This window comes from Cololabis saira, chromosome 19 (genome assembly GCF_033807715.1).
Source record: "Cololabis saira isolate AMF1-May2022 chromosome 19, fColSai1.1, whole genome shotgun sequence".
Classification (NCBI taxonomy): Eukaryota; Metazoa; Chordata; class Actinopteri; order Beloniformes; family Belonidae; genus Cololabis; species Cololabis saira.
Window position 1 is genome coordinate 30,274,811 of NC_084605.1, and position 22,004 is coordinate 30,296,814.

Sequence of the window (22,004 nt, forward strand, 5' to 3'; positions counted from 1 at the left end):
GCTTTGTTTAAAACATGTCTGTGTTTTCTTGCACACATGTCTTTCTCAGGTCCGCGCTCCCATATGTCAACATTTAACTTGTTGCAACTATTTTCAATAAAACTGATTGCCAGGACCTGGAAAAATAAGTCAGACTGGAATTATACATAAGTGTTTCTGGCTGCGTAAATCCAGGTCTGGTGCGTTTGCAGGCACAGCGCTCGTGCTATTTCTCTGTATTCCTCTCGCCACTCTGCTCTGGACTTTATCAACACCTTGTTTGACTTGGCCTCCTCCCAATGTAAACTCAAGTACAGCACAGAGTTGGCTGTCTCACGCTCCGCTGGGAGATGGCGGAAATGTGTGCGATTTTCCTTCTTTTTTTTTTTTTTTTTCCCCTTTTTGTGGGCACATTCAGGATGGAGGACGGGTGTAGGGGGGATGGAAGCACCTCGTTCTCCTTGGAAGGGACCCAGAGAGAGCGGGGCTGCGCCGGCTGGACTCAGGCAGGCCATCTGAGCCGGAGCCTGGCCTCTCGCTGACACCAAGCTGGTGGTTCTGACATCACCCTCACATGGCGGTCCACGCCTTCCTCTCCGCTCGCCATGTTTGCAGACTGCAGGCAGTGTTCCTCTACTGGGAATGCTTTTTTCATCTCTGGTTTTTGGGGTTCTGGGATGTGCTGATAACATCGGCTGGTGGGACTTTGAGAAACAAGATTTTATTGATTGCATATAAATAGCACAAGGTGGGCTAGTGCACAGCTGACTGCTGCCTTTCCTGTACGCAACATCCTCATTACTTATACCGCTGCTGCAACAATTCCCCACTTTGAAGGCATTGTGTTGATGCTTAACTAGCTAAATATAATCGGGCTGTCACCTGCCTACGCTGTCAAAGGCCGTGTGCAGTTCAGGGATATCGCACTGCTGCTTGAGATGCAGAGGATCTCACGAAAAGCTGATATTAAAAGTAGAGCCGGGCTGGTGCTGCAGGGTGTCCACATCTCCCTGTTTTCTTTTTCTTTGTTTTGGCCCGGCGCTGACAGATTCTACCTCCTGGACAAACTCCAACATCTTAGAGCGCAAAATGGCCTCTGTGACTCAAATTGTGCCGCAGTGGAAAAACAGGCTTTTTTGAATAACAAGGAGCTAATAACGGTTTTCAACATGGAAACTATAAACAACCTTCTCGTGTTTGTTATTTCTGAAGGAAATTGAAAGGATAGGGGTGTTTTTTGTCCGGCGTAGAGTTCCTCTTCGGGTCAAAGTGAAAAAATCTTCGAGAGAGAAACACAGCCTGCTTTGAGGAGGTTCTCCTCTCCGCGTCTCTGAAGAGACTCGCAGAGCTCCAGTGTTTGATAGGAATCAGCGGTAAGACGGATAGAGATTGCTCAGCGTATCCCCGCTAAGTACTGTCAGATAACTTCAACAGTTGTCTCTTCTCACAATCTTTTTGTCGAGCTCCAGTGGGAAATTAAGTTAGGAAAAGAAACTGCAGAAGTTATCCAATTCTATCTCAAAAGCAAGCGTTTTGTGTTTTTTCACAGCTTTGGCGAGGAGTCCTCAGAACTCACATTGACACGTTACATCCAATTTCAGAGGAGCTGTAATATCAACTGGGAAAAGAAGAGCGTTAAATATAGACTCCAGGGCTGCGGCGTGTTTAACAACTCACTGAGAAGATTTGACAAAAAGCTCCCAAGATTCTGTCAAAGTACTATCGATGCCCGGTTAATGTAAATAATCGTAATCTTTCTGTTCATAGAGGATCCAGTGTGAACTCAAGAGTTATCCTTCTGCAGTTAAACAAAGCGCTGCTTTCCCAAAGAAGACTCTATTTGAAGACTGCCAACGATCCCTCATTGTGGTTTCGGTGTTTTTGCCACTTGAGGTCTGAATGGCTGTAATACGTTTTGGTGCAGCTTTGCAGTTACATAATAACATTCGAGGACGTCCATATGCTAAACAGTTTTCCCTGTCTGGTCTTACATCACTTTAATATTTGGAGATTTAGTCTGTAAGTGAAATGGCAATGTTATATAAAAAAGACACGGCAGCAGCTGCTGAAGATTTTTCAGAGTAATTACTGAACAAATATTGAAATTAACTCTGAATGTGCTCGGAGTTCAAACGCGTGCCGAACCTCTTCATCAGAGTAAACACGCAGCGCAGGAGCCTACGAGGAAGAAGAGATGTTCGTCTTGTATCGCAACATGAACATCCTTTAAAACTAATTATAGCTACATTATTTGTATTTTTTTTTCTTTTTGATTTGTTTTTTTTGGTTGAAGCGATTATTCATCATTAGGGTTGCAAAGGGGTGGAAAATTTCCGGTAAATTTCCGGAAACTTTCCATGGGAAGTTAAGCTGGGGAATTTTGGAAATATTCAAAATTGGAAACTTTCCATGGGAATTAATGGGAATTATTGGGAATTTATGGGAATTTATGGGAATTAACTGGAAATTGGGGGTAATTTAAACAAACTGTATCATATCCAAACATTAGCACCTAACTTACCAGCTAGCTAGCTACTGTGTTAATACATTTTTATTTAATATTTGCAAGTTAAACATTAATACCATTATAGATCAAATATATTTACCCCATAATATTATCAAAACTTACTTGACTTTATATAGTCCGTGGGCTCAAATGTGTGGCTTCAATAGTCTTGTGCTTTGAGCTCAAATGTGTGGCCTCCAGGCTTCAAGAAATCACCTGTGCATGTGATGGAGGAATGCACAGTGCCTGTAGGGGGCGTGGCCTCAATAGCCCTGCAGTAAGCAATGTGCTGTGTGCATGTGATTGAGGAGTGTACTTGCATTAAATCTGGTTGTTTTAGCCAAGACTATGCTACAATATATTTCCCCCAACTATATTTAAGTTCCCTGTTAAGGGCCAACCTTCAATTCTGTAAATTTCTTATTTATTTCCGTTAATTCCCATATATTCCCGTTAATTCCCATGGAAAGTTTCCAACTTTGAAAATTCCCGGAATTTTGCAACCCTATTCATCATTGACTTATTGGTTTTAGAAATGCATTTCACCAGTTGTCACTCAGATCGGCTACATTTCTGTCTGTGGCTGCTCTGTTCTCGCAACAATCGTGCGACATAGAAACACGCCGTTGTTTGAGGTGGCGACCGGGACATGAGTCCAGAATTAGCTTGGCTGGATTTTGCTGATGCGAAAATTTGGAGGAGGAGCCAGTGGATTTATTTTCGCCAGTCATAAAGGCTTTCCAAGAAAAAGAAGAAAAAAAGACCACATACAGATGGTAATTTTAACGTGCAAATAATGGTGGATGCATTAGTTTGTGATCACACAGATGGTTACCTCGCACCATTAGCTTCAGACATCATCTTGTACTGAGTAGGTGTACTGTTGCAAAAACCAAATCCTCCGTGCAGTAAAACTAACCGGTTCCCTGATGGTCTAATCCCAGCTCACGCTCCCTCGTTGTAGCTGAATAATCCACTACTTGGTGAATGTGTGTGTGTCTGTGTGTGTAGGGAATGGGAGGGAGGCTTTTTGGAAAAGACTAAAACGCTGCATTAAAAATGAAAAGAAGAGAGAAAGTGGAATGCTGTACTATAATTGTTTCATGGCTTTTATATTATTTCACAGTGTCTTGTTGTGTGGGACCTTTGCTTTTCTCTGATGTCTGATGTAATTGCATACGCTGTTGTTAATTTAACGTTTAGTTAATCTTGTGCGCAATCATTTATCAAAGCATTGGTGGTCAGTGACTGAATTTGAAATCATCATCCCACATTTTTGCGAATTCTCAACTAGTTTTATTAACAAGTCATTGAGAAACCATTGCTAGTTAAGCAAGTTAGCTCTCAGTTTTAAAGGTGCTAATCCGTGCACACGCTGTTGGATCAGCCTTAAATGCTTTATCAATGCTAGAAAGCGCTCTCCTAATATCTCTTGGCATTGATGTCTTTCTTCCCTGAGGATATGAGAGCAGCCAGGTGAGAGAGAGAGAGAGCCTAGCCCTGTCATGTTTGCGATGTGGCTTGAAAACATGTTGAGTTGGATTTCCTGGATTTATCCATCACTCAAGTGTTTCATTGAGATAATCTTCAATAAGTAAGTCCCTGCTGTATTGGGGAATAACTGACGTGTGTGGAAACGCGCCGCTGTTAGAAGTATAAATGTCAGAAACAGCGCTGTGAAACTCCAGACCAAGAGCCTCTGTTTCAGTTTTGAGCTCGGGGCTCCACAAGTACTTCTCCCACATCCTTAGAAAGTCAAGACTTGCTGGAGCGGACCCCAAGGCTTAATGTCAGCAAATTAATTATGGAGTCACCCAATTAGTTCACAAACTACACTGTGTTCAAGAGAACATGACTATTCCCCCCAAATGATGTCTCTTCTCAGTCTTGGCCCCAGCGCGCGAGCGTGGCGTCATGTGTGCGGTGGCCTGCATGTGCGGAGCCAATCGCAGCGGGGCAGGTAGCCTGACCTTTTTAATTATTCAATCGCTCAAACCCATCCACAGTCACTCGCTTCAAGTCTAGCCTTCAGTCTGGCTTTTTAACACCAGTCCTCGCACTGTCTTAACAAAAGAAAATGACTTGTTATAGGACTGTTTTGAAAAGTCTGTTTCTTCTTCTTTCGTTTTTAATTGAACAATTTGATCATTAGGATTTATTTGAAAAACGTCTTGCATACGCTAATGCTGGCGCGTGCAATAGCATTTGCATTCGTGTGATCGCTGCAGTTCAAACCTGCATCTTGCATCTCTGCATCTCTGCATCTCTGCCCCTTTATTATTGATCACAAAATATTCCAAGTAAGCATCCAACGACGGGATTGGGACATGACGCAGACTGATTGACAGAAGAAGGCTTGTGTGGGAGGGCTACAGTTTCAGCCAGGGAGATTCACCATCTCTGACTGGCAGATCAGGAGCTTGACTGGTCTGAAAAACGTCTGGCCACATATGCTGGAATAGCATAAATTAATAGAGGTCGCAGAAAAACTAATTTGGTGTCAGAAAGTTAATTGATATTGGTAGTAATACCAGAAAATGTAGAAATTAGATGGAAAATGTTGCACTCTCAGGACTAAGGATTGCCTAAGGGCGAGATACTCACGAGATAGTCCAAAGTGAACAAGTTACAACCCCTATAAAAGAGTTTACGCAGGGATAGATTTTTTTTTTTTTTCCACTTTTGATCATGTTTTCACTCAAGAGGTTTGGAAAAAGAGATGGTATGGTTCAGATTTGACTTTTACTATGTTGTTTCATGGAAAAAGGCATTTTTAAATGTACGTGACATCACACATTAGGACACACATCACATCAAAGCGTTTTTTACATCTTTAACTGGTTAAGCATCTTATTTTTGTAAATCCAATGTGCATTTAGCTGTTTCCCACATGATTTACCATGGCTCGCCTTGAGAAAATCTCTTTGAACTCAGTGCAGTCGGAGCTAGAGATCCTGTTGTGATCTGCTGCAGATTTCAGCTTTCCAATAAACATTCAATAACAATAACATAAAAAAGGAATGAATGGGCTTTGTTACTTGATTTATAACCAGTACTGTGTTTGCCGAAACCAAAATTAAATCGGTGGGTGTTTTTTTTCTTTCTTTTGGCTATATCCTGGTGTAAGTAATCATTTTAGCTACATTCTCGCATTCATTGAGGACTTTCTTGCGAGTGAGTTGCAGGCTTTTTTAATGTCCATCAGGAATAGCCACCGTTGACTTGTACTCACATTAACTCCTGTCTTAATAGTACAACTCCCACTTGTATGTGCAACACAAGTCATCAAGTTGTTAAATACCACTACTTCACACTACCTTGTGTGAAGTATTGTGAGTGGTTCTGGTCGGACATAGCCCTGTCACGTTTTGAATATTTGTATTCTGAGGCTACAGTAATCCCTCGCTATAACGCGGTTCACCTTTCACGGTCTCGCTGCTTCACGGATTTGCATTGTGTTCTGCACTCTGATTGGCTAAACAGTTTCCGTGCTTCATCACTTCCTGTGTTTCAATAACGTTACGGTTTAATATGTACTGTACATGTACATGTATGAAACAGCTTACCAAATTTAAGTTTGCAAATATTCTCCAAAACCCTTCATGTCGACAAAACGCTCTGCACCGACAAAGGCACTTGATGTCGGGCCGAAAAGGCAGAGGAAGGTGGAGTCAGGATGGAGCAGCACCGTCACAAGAGCAGTGAAATACGCGCAAGTCACAATTTGTCCTTATCTACTTGTATTTTTTTTATAATCTTTTTTTCATTTTCTCCCGTTCAAATCCAATCACTCGGGTCACGGTGGGGTGGGGCTGATCTCCGCAATTTGAAGCCTTGTATAATAATTGTAAAAAAAAATAAAGGTCACTACTTCACGGATTTCACCTATCACTGGTTCTTTTTGGAATGTAAAAAAACGAGGGAATATTGTATATTGTTTTTAGATGATGTCATAAGAAACTTTTGCACACACCACATACATCTGTAACTGTACCATGCCCAAGTGCAACTCTCCCAACTGTGCCAGAAAGCAGGAATCATGCCGTGCTTGAGCTCACTAGCTAAATGAACCAGACTTAAGGGTTCGATCGAGTCTGGTCACGAGGCAGGTTTCCTAGACGAAGTGCTCAGGCTCTGTTAAAGCTTCATGACAGAATTCCTCAAAGGTTCAACTGTTCATACCAAGATCTCCCCAGAAAAAATAAAGAAATTAGAATCCCAAAACAGACCTGTATTTAAAAGCTGGGACCCGACGTCAGACGGATGGCAACCTTCTCTCTCGTGCGTAACCATGACACTCAAATTCATGCCCAGACAGCAGGCAAAATAAGTTTGATTGTCACTCCCAGCACGACTAATCCACTTGTTGTTTCAGCTTAGAAGTCCATTTGCTGTCATGGGTGACAAATGTGACTACTTTTTTTTTCCTGTAATCAGCTTTGTGTTGTTGGATTTAGTATAATAGAGATAATGTCCACTGTTTACCATTTTGAGCTAGAATAACAATTGCTTGTTTGTTGCCGCGGCTGCTAAACCAAGCATCACTAATTTGTGTTTGTGTTCTTCCAGTCCGGCCCTCTGTCATCCTGTTATTACAATGGAAGTGAGGAGAGGTTAATGGCTAGGGAGGTTTTAATGGCCAGTATAATATTAATAATAGTTTGGAGCAGAAAAAAGCTAATTTTAATCAGTTGTCCAACCCAAGACTTTTGAAATGTTCAGCCTTTAACTTAAGTGAAGAAAAGAAACTGTTTTTGGCTCAGCAGGAGTTGCATCCAGTGAATGGTATACCCACCAGCCTAATCACGCTGATGATTGATGAGTAAGTGAGTCTCAGTTGACTTTAATTCCAATCGAAATGATCTCAGATGCACAACGTCAAGTCAAACTTACAAATACTGTTCAGATTTTGTAACTGAAAGGAAAAATGCTTAGAAGATTAAGAGGCGGACAAATAAAATCACAGAGAAGCAACTCAATGAAGAGTGGGGGGAAAAAAAATGATGTGGGTTGCTAGGCAACAGTGTAAAAGAGTAAGTTGTCGGAGTGTATGCTCAGCTGTACTTCACAGAATGATGTAATCCATGAAAATATTTGGCAGAGTCGGTGGCTCATAGTGCCGCAGCCAAAGAGAAGTTGAAGAAGTTGGTTCTTACAGCATCGAATGTGAGTTAGGAGGAGGATTACATAACATTCATTCCCAGAGACGCATGAATGTCTTCATCGCTGGAGCAAAACGTAGAGCTGTTGACCGGGATTTGCGTTCATCGGACCGTCTTTGTAGATACTTGTGTATGAAAAGTACAATCCGGTCGTGGGTCGTGGCGTAGCAATTACATGGTAACGTGCATTTACATTGATATGCTAATTAGCCATGTGCTCGCTCTTCCTTACCACACATTAAGTAGCCATGAGGAGCTGCTGCCCGGTGTAAGTTTCTCAATACTGATCACGTCTAGCTTCAATGGACTGGATTTTGCTCAGAGACAGCTGGGATAGGCTCCATGTGGGCTGCTCCTCGTGTTTTCTGTTATTTAGTTGTCCTCTAAGCTACAGATACAGACTGGACAGCTGCCGGGGAGTGTAGCGTCTTTGCAAAGACGTCGTTTTCCGGAGATGAAACCAAACTAATTGTTTGGTTCCTGTCTGTCGAAGGCCTCTAACGCTTCACTTTCTCCACATAATGGTCCTGTACAAGCCTCTGGCAAGGCGTATATTTTTGTCGTATCAGCTGTATGCAGCAGTTATGCAGTGCATCCTGTAACTGTCTTCATATTTAGGTTGGTTGTATTTTAAGAAAACAAATTTACTCTGACTGTCGAGACATTTAAGGCTCCTAGTGCTGCCATCACTTGTTATTGGACTTCAAGGCACCACGACAAGCTCTGGTGATTTCCAGCACTGCCGTCTTCATCTTCATCACACACAAACATAGGTGTGCACATGTTGCAACTCGATGCTGGATTTAGCAGAGGTGTAAAGACATGGCCGACAAGGGAGCTGCGTACTGCTTACCCGTGTTACGCTGACCCACGTGCGTCGCAGATGTTTTTATTAAAACCTCAGGAAATATCATCAGTTTGTGGGAATAGGCAGCTCCTTCATCTTATCTTCTGGCTACTAGTCCAAATCAGTTCATGTACAGATTAGGGCTGTTCGATTAATCGATTTTAAATCGTAATCGCGATTATGTAATTAGAACGATGTTAAAACGTGAAAATCGTAAAATCGATTTTTCACTTTTTTTACATTTTTTTTTTACCTTGTCTGCACACATATTAATGATTGATACCATATCAATGATTGATGGAAATACCTCTCAATACCTGCGACAAGTGCCCCATCGGAGAGGCTCTTTAGTGTAGGAGGGGGCGTTGTAACATGCCACCGGGTAGACTGGCTCGTGTTCCTTGCAAAAAACTTGCAAATGTGAATAGAAAATGTAATGACTGACATTACACACCTCTACCTCCTTCATGGGTTGCATTATTATTTAGCATGCAAAGACCCAGTTTAGTTTAATTAGAAAATGTCTTGTTTTATTTAATTGGAAATATAACTTACTGTATGTTTGCAAGTGCTGATTTGCTGATTTTTTTTTTCAGAGATAAAACTTTATATTTTATTATATTTTTTAAAACTTTTTTTCAACTTATTTTACAGAGTTTTGCACTTTATTCATTCATTTTTGGTTTAATAAGAGCAAAGTTTGCACTTAAAGCCCAATGGGGCAAATGTTCAATAAAAAAACAGCATATTTGAAATCATTTCTTTGCCTTTTGTCAATTCACAAAATAATCGTAATCGTAATCGAAAATCGGATTTTGAGAGAAAAAAATCGAGATTTTATTTTTGGGCAAAATCGAACAGCCCTAGTACAGATGTTTTAGTTTCTGATTGGTGAATCGGTAGCATAGACTCATTTATCAGCCTGAAGTTGCAAGTTGCAGGAAGTATTCACACTTAAAATGAACCACATCCATTGTGATCAGTGCTGTCAGGTCACGACCAGGTCCATTGTTAGAGTCGAGCATTTTTGCAGTTCAGTGTACGCTTGGCTCAAGCTATTTATATTAACCAGCAAAAACGGTTTTATCCCGTGTAACCTCGGTTCAAGGAGACAAAAAAGTGCATATCCTACTGTATTGTTCTGTGGTTGAATTGCTTCAGAAACTATTTAGACCCTATCTCTTTTTTCACGCTTAAATCAGTTGCATATTTCTTTCAAAGCTGTCACTTCCATCTATGTATCTTCTTTCTTTAAACTTTCAGGCATTTTTGTGAAAGTACATGAAGGATAAAAATCTAAGCATATGAATCTTCTGTCACAAAACTGCAGTTATCTACCTCACTCCATTGTGCTAACCTCCCCCCCCCCATTTACTGGCCGCCCTTCCCCCTCCCCTCGCACGGCGCTCAGGACAGGGATCTCTGTGTTGCTGGCGTTGGGCAGAGTTGGACTGGGATTGTGCTCACAGAAGAGCCATCCTTGGGAGACGGAGCCGGCCGTCACAGATATGGATTCCTGTGTTTATCGCCTCGGCCTCTCGCACACAAATGTTTCTCTTTCCGTGAGCTGTGACCTCGCGGTCAGGGAGTTTTATCGATCATCTGACTTCTAATGCCTCTAAAATATTGTGTGACCTTTGTGTTGAGATTGAGCGTGCACAAATCCCCGCTTAAACACCATTCCAAGACCCCGCTGAATGCGCTGCGCCAGTTTTGTTGAAAGCCTCTCTTTTACCCTTTGATGAAACCGTGCCCCGCGTCATGTGTTTTATGAAAGAAACGGGATTATTCTAGCGTGCGTGGTAGAAAGTCATGGAAGTTTGTTTTTCTTTCTTCTGAGTTTTAAGATTACTTTGCAGAGGAGAGAACTGGCGAGTGCTCGACCTCTGCGTGGGTAAGCACTTCTGCTACTTCCGCCTCTCGCACTCACTTTCGCTCTTGGTGACACCCGGGCTCCAAACGCATAAGTGCACGGCTCTGGGAGAGGGCCGGTGATTGATGATGAACAGGAGACCTCAGGGGCAGCAGCACTGCAGTGAGATGGACAGATGAAAAGGAAGGAGGAGGGACTGAGAGAAGAATGAAATGAATCAAGTAGCAGGGTGAGGCTGTTCGGTGGCACTTAACATGCCCGAGCCAGAGTGCTGCATTGTTTGACTGACGCCCTGGAAGTAACCTGAAATGTGGCTTCCTCTTGTGGAAATCACTGAAATTTTCTTATTTCCATTCAGAAATCGTTGTCGAAATAAATGATCCTCCTTTAGTTAATGTTTCCTTAATGACCAATCGTTCCTCTGCTTATTCTAAGGGTATCTTTGATTTTTGTCCCCTTAAACTGCGTCTTTTTTTTTTCCAATCTGACATCATGAAAACCACTGACTTATTAGTTAAATAATATTGATAATTTCCCACAAACCTTCAGTCCTTGGGTTCATGTGAATGCTGCCTCTGATGGCACCTCCTCCCCGTGCAAAGCTGCATACCACACACACGCCCCCATGGCAACAGGGCTTCCCGATGGAAGCGGCCTCCCTCTGCAGGATAGCACGCCTCGTCACATTAAAAAAAGAGAAAAAACCTGCTGAGGAACGGCTGGAGTGTCCGAACTCCTCCGATGGCAGCCTAATGAGGCATCTCTGAGATGTACCGGAACAGGCAACGACCATGCACGCCCAGCTCAATACCTTCACCACCCCCCAGGACTCGCTGCTACACAAACCCCTCCGAAGGTCCCGTATCCATCCAGCCGAGGGGGGGAAACAGTTTCAGCAGCGTTTGATAAATAAATGTGTTGAGAGTTTTTCTCTGGCGCTTGTTAAGCCTGAATTATGGTTCTGCGTCAAATCGACGCCGTGCCTACGCCGTCACCGTGACGCCGTCGTGAACCCTTCGGACTAGGGCTGGACGATATGGCCTTTTATTAATATCTCGATATTTTTAGGCCATGTCACGATACACGATATATATCTCGATATTTTGCCTCAGCCTTGAATTAACACTTTGATGCCTACAATCACACCAGTATGGTGATTCTATATTTCTACATTAGAAAATTCTTGTTCATACTACATTAATATATGATAATTTTAAACTTTCATGCAAAAAGGGGGAAATCACAACTTAGTCAAACGCACGTGACTGACGTATGTACGTAGGTGCGCTTGTTTTATGTCTCTGAGAAGGAGAGACGAGACTAGACGAGAGAGTGAGAAAAAACCTGCAATTTAATGCCCGTGGCTAAAAGCAAATGCATGACAATGTATACTTGAATATTCACGATATAGTAATTTTGTACATCGCACAGAGTAGAAGCCGTGATACATCGAGTATATTCGATATATTGCCCAGCCCTACTTCGGACTTCTCCGTCACTCCCTTTCTCCGTGGTGCAGTACCCCCCACGACCGCTAGTTCGCAATCTTTTCCTGAATGGTTTATCCGACTTTTCCGGTCACAGTGAATGAAAGAGATAAGGACAACTATTGTGCAAAAAACAAAAACAAAAAAAAATCACACATACACGAAGAAAAGAGCGCTGAAAGTTCACGACTGCTTCAAACCGGAAACTGGAAATGCGTTGCTACCAAGCGAACCAATCACAGCCCTCTCGGTCTGCGTGTGGTCTGTGTCGCCTCGAGTTACAATTTTTGGGAGGTACGTGTCAGCGACGGCGTCAGTGACGGCGTGTCGTCTGCGTGGACGCGTACCCTACGCTGTAGGCACGGCGTCGTTTTGACGCAGAACCATAACTCAGCCTTTAGTCTTCATAGGTCCTGTCGTGATGGGTGTCAGTGGTCCGGTGCATGTCGGTGTGTCCTGATAACGTCATAAATCAACACCTCCCACACCATCAGGTCACCTCTCGTCCACACCAAACTGATTCCTCACTGAAAGCAACAAAAACCTCTATCACTTCTTCCCTCTTTTAAGCTTTTATTATTTCTTTTCCGTTTTAAATTCTGACTCCGAGGGACTGATGGAGTCTTTAATGACTTGTGGTGATGCTCTCTGACAGGAAGAGCGGGACGAGACTCCTCAGGCTCTGGTCCTTGATGAGCGAAGGGCAGAAAATGAGTTTCCTGAGCAAGAAACAATTAATCCTGTTGTGCTCCAGTCACTTTATTTTCATTCCTTTAAACGCTGATCCCAACTCTTTATACGCTGCCAGCGAAGAAGTGTACACTCCTCTGTTTTCTCTCCAACAAAGATGCATCTGTACACATAATTGCCCGCATGTCTGACAGCGATGCTGAATCGGAGGCTTTGTTGGGCAACATTCCCAGACAAATAATATTTTTTTTTAACTTCTCTGAACGGTAAATAGATAGTGTGATTTAAAAACTGCCCTGTTCAAATGGAGGTCAGACTAAGGTCAGTAGTTCAGACGTCAAGAGGATCAGCAGTCTAAAACTAGCCAGTGTTTGCCAGTTTTGAAGCTGGGAAAGCCTCTGCTCCGAGGAGGAAAGGGGAATGTAGTGATTCCACAGTACCATCTTGTATGGAAATGTATAAGAAGTAAGATTACTGAGTGGCTTTTAACTACCCTCTATTGGCTTGACTGTGTCACTGCACATCAGTCAGTCTTCATCAAACAGCTTCACTTTGTCAGAAGATGAATTTGCCCTCTCAAGTTTCATCGACTTCCTACGTCAGCTTTTATCACGTTGATAAAGTATTCCTGAGCTCGCCTTTGTTTTGAGAGGGCTTTCAGAAAAATAGAGGAAACAAGAGAAGAGGAAAGATGTCTCAAATGTCTGTGGGACCTGGAAAAGGGTTGAGTGATAAGACAGATTTGGCTTCAGATGGATTTGTCAAAAAAAAAAAAAAAAAAAAGGAAAAATGCACTTCAGATGGGAGAAAAGTTGAGCTTTTAAAGCGTTGGAGTTATGCGACTTCATAGAGAAAATGGAGCACTTTGTCACCAGCAGTGTCTGATTGGATGTGTATGAGAATGTGTGATTTAGTGATTTCCTGAATCTGTTGCCTGCAGCTCTTTGTGAGCGGGAACCAGAGTGACTGCGTCGTCAAGGACTCTCTAATGCTCTCCAAGTCGGAGATTTGTTGTGCTTTTTTTACAGCGACGGCTTGTGCTTTTGCAGTGCATGTGCGTTTTTTTAACCGTGTCCCTCTGTGTTTGTGTCTCGCTCGTAGGTGTATGTGCCGAGGCGGCATGCCCCGGGGAGTGGTGCTGACTGTGCACTAGGAGTCTGAACTTGTCAGTATTTGTGGCTGAGGAGGAGAGGTTTCCCCCCATCCCGCTGTGCCGAGCCGTGCCGTCCTGCGCCCGAGCTGCGTTTGACGCCATGTCCCTGACTGACAAACACAAAGTGAAGAGACAGCGGCTGGACCGGATCTGCGAAGGTAACACCACATCTGTCTCTGACATCTTTCAGTGTCCTCACATCCTTTTGTCCTTGCAAGAGCTATTTTCAGCACGCACAGATCAAATATTCTCATCAATTACAATTTATTTTTTATTTCATGGATAACTGCATGTGAACTGGGTGCTGTATTGATTCCTGGTGTTTAGAATCAAATCAAGCATTCTCTTCACTGGTGTCATCAAAATTATTATTAGCTCTGTGATTTATTTGATCTTTTTTGTCTTTAAAAGTGAGAAACAGTTCAATAACTAATCTCAGCCCGAGCTGTGAGCAGAATAAACCCCTTTTCAGACGTGAGATCCAGAGCGTTACCGGCTCTTAAAGTGACAGCGTTCTGTCGTTCAGATATCACGTCACGTTTCCATCAATGTTCCTCATTCTTCCTTGTTTGCATGTTTGTAAAAGTGATGACCAGAGGCATGACGGGGACAATCTGCCACTCAGACCAAGTATCTAAACATTACCGAACAAAATTTTTGCCACTTTCAAAAAACACAACAACAAAAAAAAGATTCCTACAAGCAGTCGTCACCATGTTAAAGAGGCCAAATGAACACGTCACGACTGCCCTTCAACATGCCAGTAACATGTCACTGGTCAAGTCTTATCAGACAGGGGGTGGAGACTGAAATCTCATTAGAGAGGACTTTATTTCTTTCATTGTTTTTGAATAACAAAAAAGGAAACCGGCTGGAGGGCAAATGTTTGGCCACCCTGCGTCCTCATTAGTTACACCCCCTTTGGCAAGTATCACAGCTTGCTGTTCCTTTTTCCAGCCAGCTGAGACTCGTTCAGCCCCTGTTAAGGGTACGTGTGCCCTTGCCAAAGATATTTGTCTTTTGAGATCCGCAGATTTGCCACCATGTTTTTGATCGTGGGGCTGCATCCGTCCAGAGTGAGCCGTGCAGTGTGTGCCTCTCGATCGCTTCGTTTCTTTTGCTTATATTCTGTTTTGAAGCCATTTTTTTTTTTTTTTTTTACACCTTCATTTTTTTCCCCCATGTTAGTAGGGGTGGGTATTGGGAAGGACCTCACGATACGATACGCATCACGATACTTGAGCCACGATACGATACACATTGCGATATCCCGATTATGCGATATCCCGATTATTATATTCTACATAGTTCACCGAAAAATTTAAAAATGCATTACACATCTTAAAATCCAAGTTGTATATATGTACATCAGATGATAGTGATGGATCTTAAAATCCGAGTTGCACGTTCATCAGATTATAGTGACAATTCATGGGACAAACTGAGTCAAAACAATGTTTTATTATAACTATACAACATATTTGTATATGTTTTTCATATTATTTACATCATATGAAATTAACATTAAATTTAGTATGAGGTTGCTTTAATTATGTGGCAAATGATAATAAACACAAGAAAGATGGTACTAAAACCAAGGACAGGCACAGTGATCAGTCAGTATAGATATAAATCCATAAATAAATAAACCTCTGTCCATTATTTTTCATTTTTTAAGGACATGCAATTGTGTTATATAAAAAATAAATTATAAAATGAAATAAAATGTGAAATAAAACCTGAGCTCAGTGCAGGGCCCTCCCAGGGTTGGTAGAGAGTGGCAATGCCCAGGACTGTCACTTAGGTAGCAGCACTGGGTGATATAATGGGAAAAAAATCGGGGATAAAAAAAAAATAATAAAAAAATCGATATTCAAATTTTTAATATCGATATTGAATCAGCTGGAAAAGTATCGCGATATATTGCCATATCAGTATTTTTGCCCACCCCTACATGTTAGTGTGACCATTTCTTCCAGAATTTGCTGGTATTTCGTTGAATCCCTGTTTTCCTCACCCGTGAGCTGCTCCTTGTACACGACCACTCGCTGCGACACAAACCCACAGCACGTGTTGTGGTGCCGACGCGGGGAAGGTTTTCTCACAAAGACGGAAATAATTCCATTTTCAGGGTGGTGGGCGGCTGCTCGGAGGATAGCAAGGTTGCCGATTGAAAAGAACGAGGTTTGAAGAGATAGTTATTTGTAAACCTTTTTAAAATTGAAATCACCTGGCCTTTAGTGAACGAGCCTCAGCTTCACAGTCCGGGGTGGCGCTTAACTGAGAGCTCAAGTGTTTTAGGGATGCACGAAGTTCGACGAGGTTTTCTTTTTCTTTTTAGCACCTGGCAGATACTGCAGAGAGCAGCGTGTGAATGTTTACCCCAGCAGCAAACAGAAATCTGGTGGATTTAAAGGACAACGCCGCTTCACTCTGGCTTCTGGCTTTGAGTCGTGCTCGTTTTTTTTTTTTTGTTTTTTTTTGGAGTGTCTCTTACGTGGTTTGTGCAATTGGATAGACTGAGCATTTGAACCCAGGTCCCATGTAAAAAAACAACAACAAACAGCGCTTTTTAGTCATGAACAAAATGATCAGGGCCAGAGTGCTGGAATAGGTGGCTCTTCCTCTGCACAGTCGGTCCAGTCAGCGAGGAGTGTGATTGTTTGTGTGGGTGTATAAACTCTGTCTGAAGCTTTACAAATGTACATTTTGAAACCCACTTGTTTGACTCTGCTCAGCATGTGTGTGTGCGTGTGTGTCTGTCAGAGTGTGTCTTAAGGTAAAAAAGCTCTCCTGTCTGCCGTCTGGATCCCCGAGAGGCTTGTTAAGCCTGTGGGCCCTCCCGGAACCAGTGCAAGGAGAGGCAGACATGACTGCAGCGCTGGAAAATGAAGCTAGACGCACCATTACCCCCCTGTGCCAGCATGTTTGCGCTGCTGCAGGATGTAACCACCTCAGTGTGAAGCACTTGAAATGAAGTGTCATATGCCACACTTCCTGTCTGGGCTCATTGTTGTTTCCAAGACACACCATCCTTGAATCGTCTTTGATTCCTGTGATTTCTGAATATACGACAGCTTTAAGAAAAAAACCATTGGAGCATAACTTAGGTTTAAGTACATTTCTTCCCTGCCATCTACTTTTTTTTCTCCTCACACACTGTATTCTGTTGACGTTATCTTTCCACGTCACGGTGTGAGCGTCAAAGGTCTGCTCACATTCCTGGATATGTCATATTTTAGCTAGAGAGATGAAACGGAAAGGAGATTATTACAGATGTCAACCTTAACAATTCTATAAAATATATTAAGACTTCTGAATCCAAATAATACAGAACAAATAGGGCTGGGCGATATGGACCAAAAGTCATATCTCGATATTTTCTAGCTGAATGGCGATACTCGATATATATCGATATTTTTTCTGTGACATAATTGGGGTTTCCCCCAAAGCATTATAGCATAGCATCTCTGTTAGATTCATTTTTTTTTCTGAGGCAAACCCTTAAAAAAACAGTCAGTTTTAATACAAAGCCTCGTGCCAAATGTCACACAGGTACCTTTATTAACAGAGGTCTGCACAATATCAAAATGTATAAAACAAATGAATTAAAATAAACTGCCTGCATGTATAGAATAAAAATGCTTCTTGAATAAAATAAAACAAATATCCCTTTCCTGCATAACAATTAAATTAAAATACACTGTACAATTAATACAATGTAGACAGTAACAGGCAGACTTTTCCACTGAGGTTGACAGTTGTGCAAATAACAAAACATTTGTGCAAATCTCAAATAAAACATTCAAGTCAATTTGTCACAAAATAAGCTATTTCAAAATCATATATATATATATTTTTTTTAATAATCAATATAAACGATATTGTCTCGTACCATATCGCGTTTGAAAATATATCGATATATATTAAAATCTCGATATATCGCCCAGCCCTAAGAACAAATGTATCTGAATTAAGAATATGGCATATAATCAAATAGTTTATTTAATACTGAACCCCTTTAAATACCACACGCGTAACTGTTTTTTTTTAAACATTAATAATTCAAAACTAATACAACTATCATCTTCTAAGGACAACCAAAGTGGCTTTACTCTTGCTATTGTTATTTTTTTGTCCATAGTTTTGAACAAGCTACTGATGTGTTCACTCCTGTGGGCTGCAGGATGTCCTATCAACTAAATAATGCCAAGCTTTGAACGTCACATACATACATTGTCAGTTTGATACATCTCCACTTGGGTGGACAGCATGTAGTATTTAACATTTTAATAGCAAAATGAATAAATAAATGAATACGTGAATAAAAGAAAAAACCTTCAAAGTGCCCGGTCACGCTATTGTTTTTTCTTTTGTCATTACTCTCTTTAGACAACTTTGCAAAGACTTCAGAGAGATTTTATTCTCGAGACTAACATGCAACACACTCTCACATCTAAAGACCCTAACACTTACGTTACCTGCAACTAAACCATTTAAATCTACAAATATTCTTGTCCGTCTTCATCTCTTAATCAGCCTTGATGTTAGTTGGTCTGGGAGTTAATATCATCTTTGTTGACCTGTGACAGTACTGTGAATGTATACATGCACAAATTAGAGGAGAAACTGATTGCTGCTGTGTCCAGACTTTGCGGTCATATAACGATACAAACCTCAGAAATAAAGCCTGGAAGGAAGCGGGTAAGCATTGCATTTCTGGGTTGTGGCCTTAGACCACTTTACTTTACTACTTAGGCAGTTAGCTTTTCACAGTGTCAGATGCAAAGTCCGGAAACATAAGCAGAGCTCTTTCACAAGCCTGTTACCTGGCTTTCTGAAGGATATAAAGCACCCAAGAGTGACGGGTAGCATAGTCCCTCTCCAAAACATAGATAACCACATCTGTCACAGCTGCATCAAAGCTGGAAAATACTCCGCTTTCTCTCACGCCAAATTGGAAGAAACTTAATCTGTTGTTCATTGCTTTGAAAAAAGTGTTATCAAGGGAAGAATGAAAGTGTCAGACACACCCACCATCAAGTGTTGCTGCTGCAGTCGTGTTTGTTATTGGATGTTATTTTCTATTTTATAAGACACCAGCGATTACTTTAAAAAAAAAAAAAAAAAAGGTTCACATCTGCAGTACAGTGTTGTGACATCTAAATTGCTGGATTTCATCAGATGCAAGACATCAGCAACATGATTTTGCGATTTTGAAAAGCGTTTCAGCCGAACTCTGCCGTCTGCGCAGTAAATATGAATCTGCCGCCGGCAGCCGGCTCGCTCAACTTAGCACAAAAGAGGGAGATCTGCTCCAGCTCTGCCCAAATCAAATTCCAGCACCTCTAAAGCTTGTGGCCTTTTTATGTGGCCTGGACCAGTTGCCAGGCAACCATCGCAGACACTTAAAGATAGTGGCCCAAGAAAGAGTGTAAAAATTGTCATTTTCCACCCAAAATCCAGGATAGTTCTTCTCTACAAATATGATGGTGCCAACCATCTCTACTTTTGTTCTTCCTTTTTGAATTTTTAGATTATAATTGTTCACAATGAGAAGTGCCAGCCTCCCAGAAAAAAGAGGTCCGTAAAATTAACTAAAGTAGCCAAAAGTGTGAGTGTGAAGAGTGCAAAAATGAGTGTAATCAATCTGAAACTGACAAAATAGTAACCCCTGCACAGCGTACCCCGTCTCTCACCCTTGGACAGCTGGGACATACCCCAACCCCTCGGGGACCCTGAGAGGCATGAAGCAGTTACAGAAAGTGGATGAATGGATGCATCAGGATTATATCACGGCAATTAGAGTCCACTGAAAGTCAGCGAGCAACTTTTATTGAATAAAAGTGAGCCATAAAGGCAATTACATCTCATAGCACAGGTGGATCATTTATTGGTGGAAATCCTTCTTGATTAGAGTTGCAGTCTACATCCAACTGCTGAATTGATTTGAGTCGGACACCTGAGGTGGTTTGTTGTTCCTGAGGGAGCTCCAGCGCGTCTGAGCTCGCAGAGAGCGTACCAGCTGTTGCTGCGGCGCTGTTACAAGGAAAGGTTTGTCATCCTTGGAGAATTATTGTCACATCACCGCATGATCCTGCATCATCAGCCTCTAGTGGTTTCTAAATACCGTGCAAGGGCACTCCAGTCGTAGTTACCCAGTCACAGGATGCTGGTTTCAAGATTATACCAGTGTTTATACCACAATACGTAAACTGACCTGAATATGTAGCTCAGATCAAATCGTCACGTTGTGGTCCTATGACCATTTTTTGATAATAGATTGACCAGCCGACCTGTTCTTGCATCACTGCTGCTGATATTCCTCTGAAAATGTTATTTTAATAGACTTTAATTACAAGCTCCCCAGAAAATCAGCCACAAACCATAATGCTTCTTCCGCCGTGCTTCACAGATAAGCTCTGTGTGGTGTCCTCCTAGTAATTACATTTAGTGGTTATTATCATTATTATCATTATCATTATCATTAGCGGACACATGACCATGGTTTTTAAAGCAAGCTGCAGCAGTTTCCCCAAGTTTTTATGTATTTATTTATTTATTCTTGGGGGGGGAGTGACATCCACTGCCAATCCAGGAAGCAAGAGCACACGGAGGCACACGTCGAGCACTGGAAATCTGCAACAAAAACCACAAACGAAACACAAAACCGACACAGAGCCGTCCAAAACACGAGCAGCAATCAACCCAAATCTCGAGATCTGATCGCAGTCTGAGCTAAGCTACCGCTAACTAACCCCAAAACTACAGAGCAAGCATGCCGGTGAACAAGTGTGTGTGTGTGTGTGTATGTATATGTTTGTGTGGCTGTGTATGTGTGTGTGTGTGTGGCTATGTGTGTGTATATGTGTGTGTATATGTATATGTCTGAGTGGCTGTATGTGTGTGTGTGTGTGTGTGTGTGTGTGTGTGTGTGTGTGTGTGTGTGTGTGTGAGCGTATATATGTATGTGTGGTTAAGTGTGTGTGTGTGTGTGTGTGTGTATGCATATGTGTGGCTATGTGTGTGTATGTGTGCATGTATGATTATTTCTATATTTATTTGTATAGCACCTTTCATACGAAAATCGCAGCTCAAAGTGCTTCACGGTAACAGTACAAACATGTCGAGAACAATGAGAAATAGAGAAACAAACAACAGCAAATAAAACAAAAAACACAAATATTTAAGTGCAGTTGATTTGATCTTTGCTGTAAATCCACTTCATAGAGTGGAGTTGGTTTCCTGTATTAAGTAGATAGTCTGTCTTATTGCGTGATTATAACTTTGAACATTAAAGTTAGATTTTTACCGTCTTTATAATCGGTAATGATGGGAACATCTGTTCCAGTATAATGTTGTTGTTGTTTTAATCTCTTGTCGGTATCGGGTCCAGCACCTGAGCCAGATGTCGTGAAACTTGAGAGTTTGTTAGTTTGCCTAACGGTAAAGTTTAAACTTTTTAACGGGCGGACCTGACTCGATATATCTCTCGATAAAGCTGTTAGCACAGGGGTTCATGCAATTGTTCCAGCATGACGGTGAAACGTTCCCCCTCACACACTTTGCACGCTCCCACAAACACACACTCCAGCTCTCCAGATGGCGGTCGTAAAGGATCAGTGGATCCGGCCACCATCTTGGGGGAAAAAAGAAAAGTCGGGGGGGGGGTAGCTTGTGATTTGCGGTTTGTTCACGAGCCAACGGCCAGGCAGAGTTGTCTCAGTGATTGCATGTAGCGGCATGATAAGGCTGCCATGGCGATTGTTTCAGAGCAAGGGGAAAACACACATTAAGCAAACGTTTGCTTTTGGTTTCACACGCAGGTAAAATCCTCAAAGGGCCGTTTTCTGGCTCCATTTGTGAGTAACTCATCTTAATCCAGGTTCACACTTCAACCAGGTTCACAGTTGGCAAACAGACACAGAGCAGATGAAGCCGTGATTCGTGCTGTCTCTTCTCGGTATTTTTCTTTCTTCTAGAGAGAAATCTGGAATGCCGTCTTTCGCAAGCGTCCACTGAGACCGCACTCTCTCTGCACTGTCCAACAGAGGCTTCGCCTTTGTCTCTATTGTCTCCCTGCAATACATCTCAACTATTTTCATCCCAGGCAGCTTCCAGACAACATGCACGGTGTAGATTGTATTATTTTGAATTATAACGTTGCTAAAATTGTCAGCGGTAGCTGTTTTAATATCTTGCGTTTGTGGCACCGGCGTCACAAATGAAGAATCTCAGAAAAAGCCCATTGGCCAGATGACAAGGCTGATTAAGCTATTCAAGTCCTTGATATGTATTTAGCATAAT

At 42.0% G+C, this 22,004-nt stretch overlaps 1 protein-coding gene across 3 annotated transcripts in view; it reads left to right on the forward strand.

The window, feature by feature from the left end:
• The window catches only part of LOC133419747 (C-terminal-binding protein 2), a 131,502-nt gene that overhangs the window by 46,615 nt on the left and 62,883 nt on the right, over positions 1–22,004 (forward strand). For all 3 annotated transcript variants that reach the window (XM_061709155.1, XM_061709157.1, XM_061709156.1), the window contains one exon: positions 13,646–13,855. In XM_061709155.1, the coding sequence (XP_061565139.1) occupies positions 13,798–13,855 (58 nt within the window). In that variant the 5' untranslated portion in view covers positions 13,646–13,797. The remainder of the gene's footprint in view (positions 1–13,645; positions 13,856–22,004) is intronic.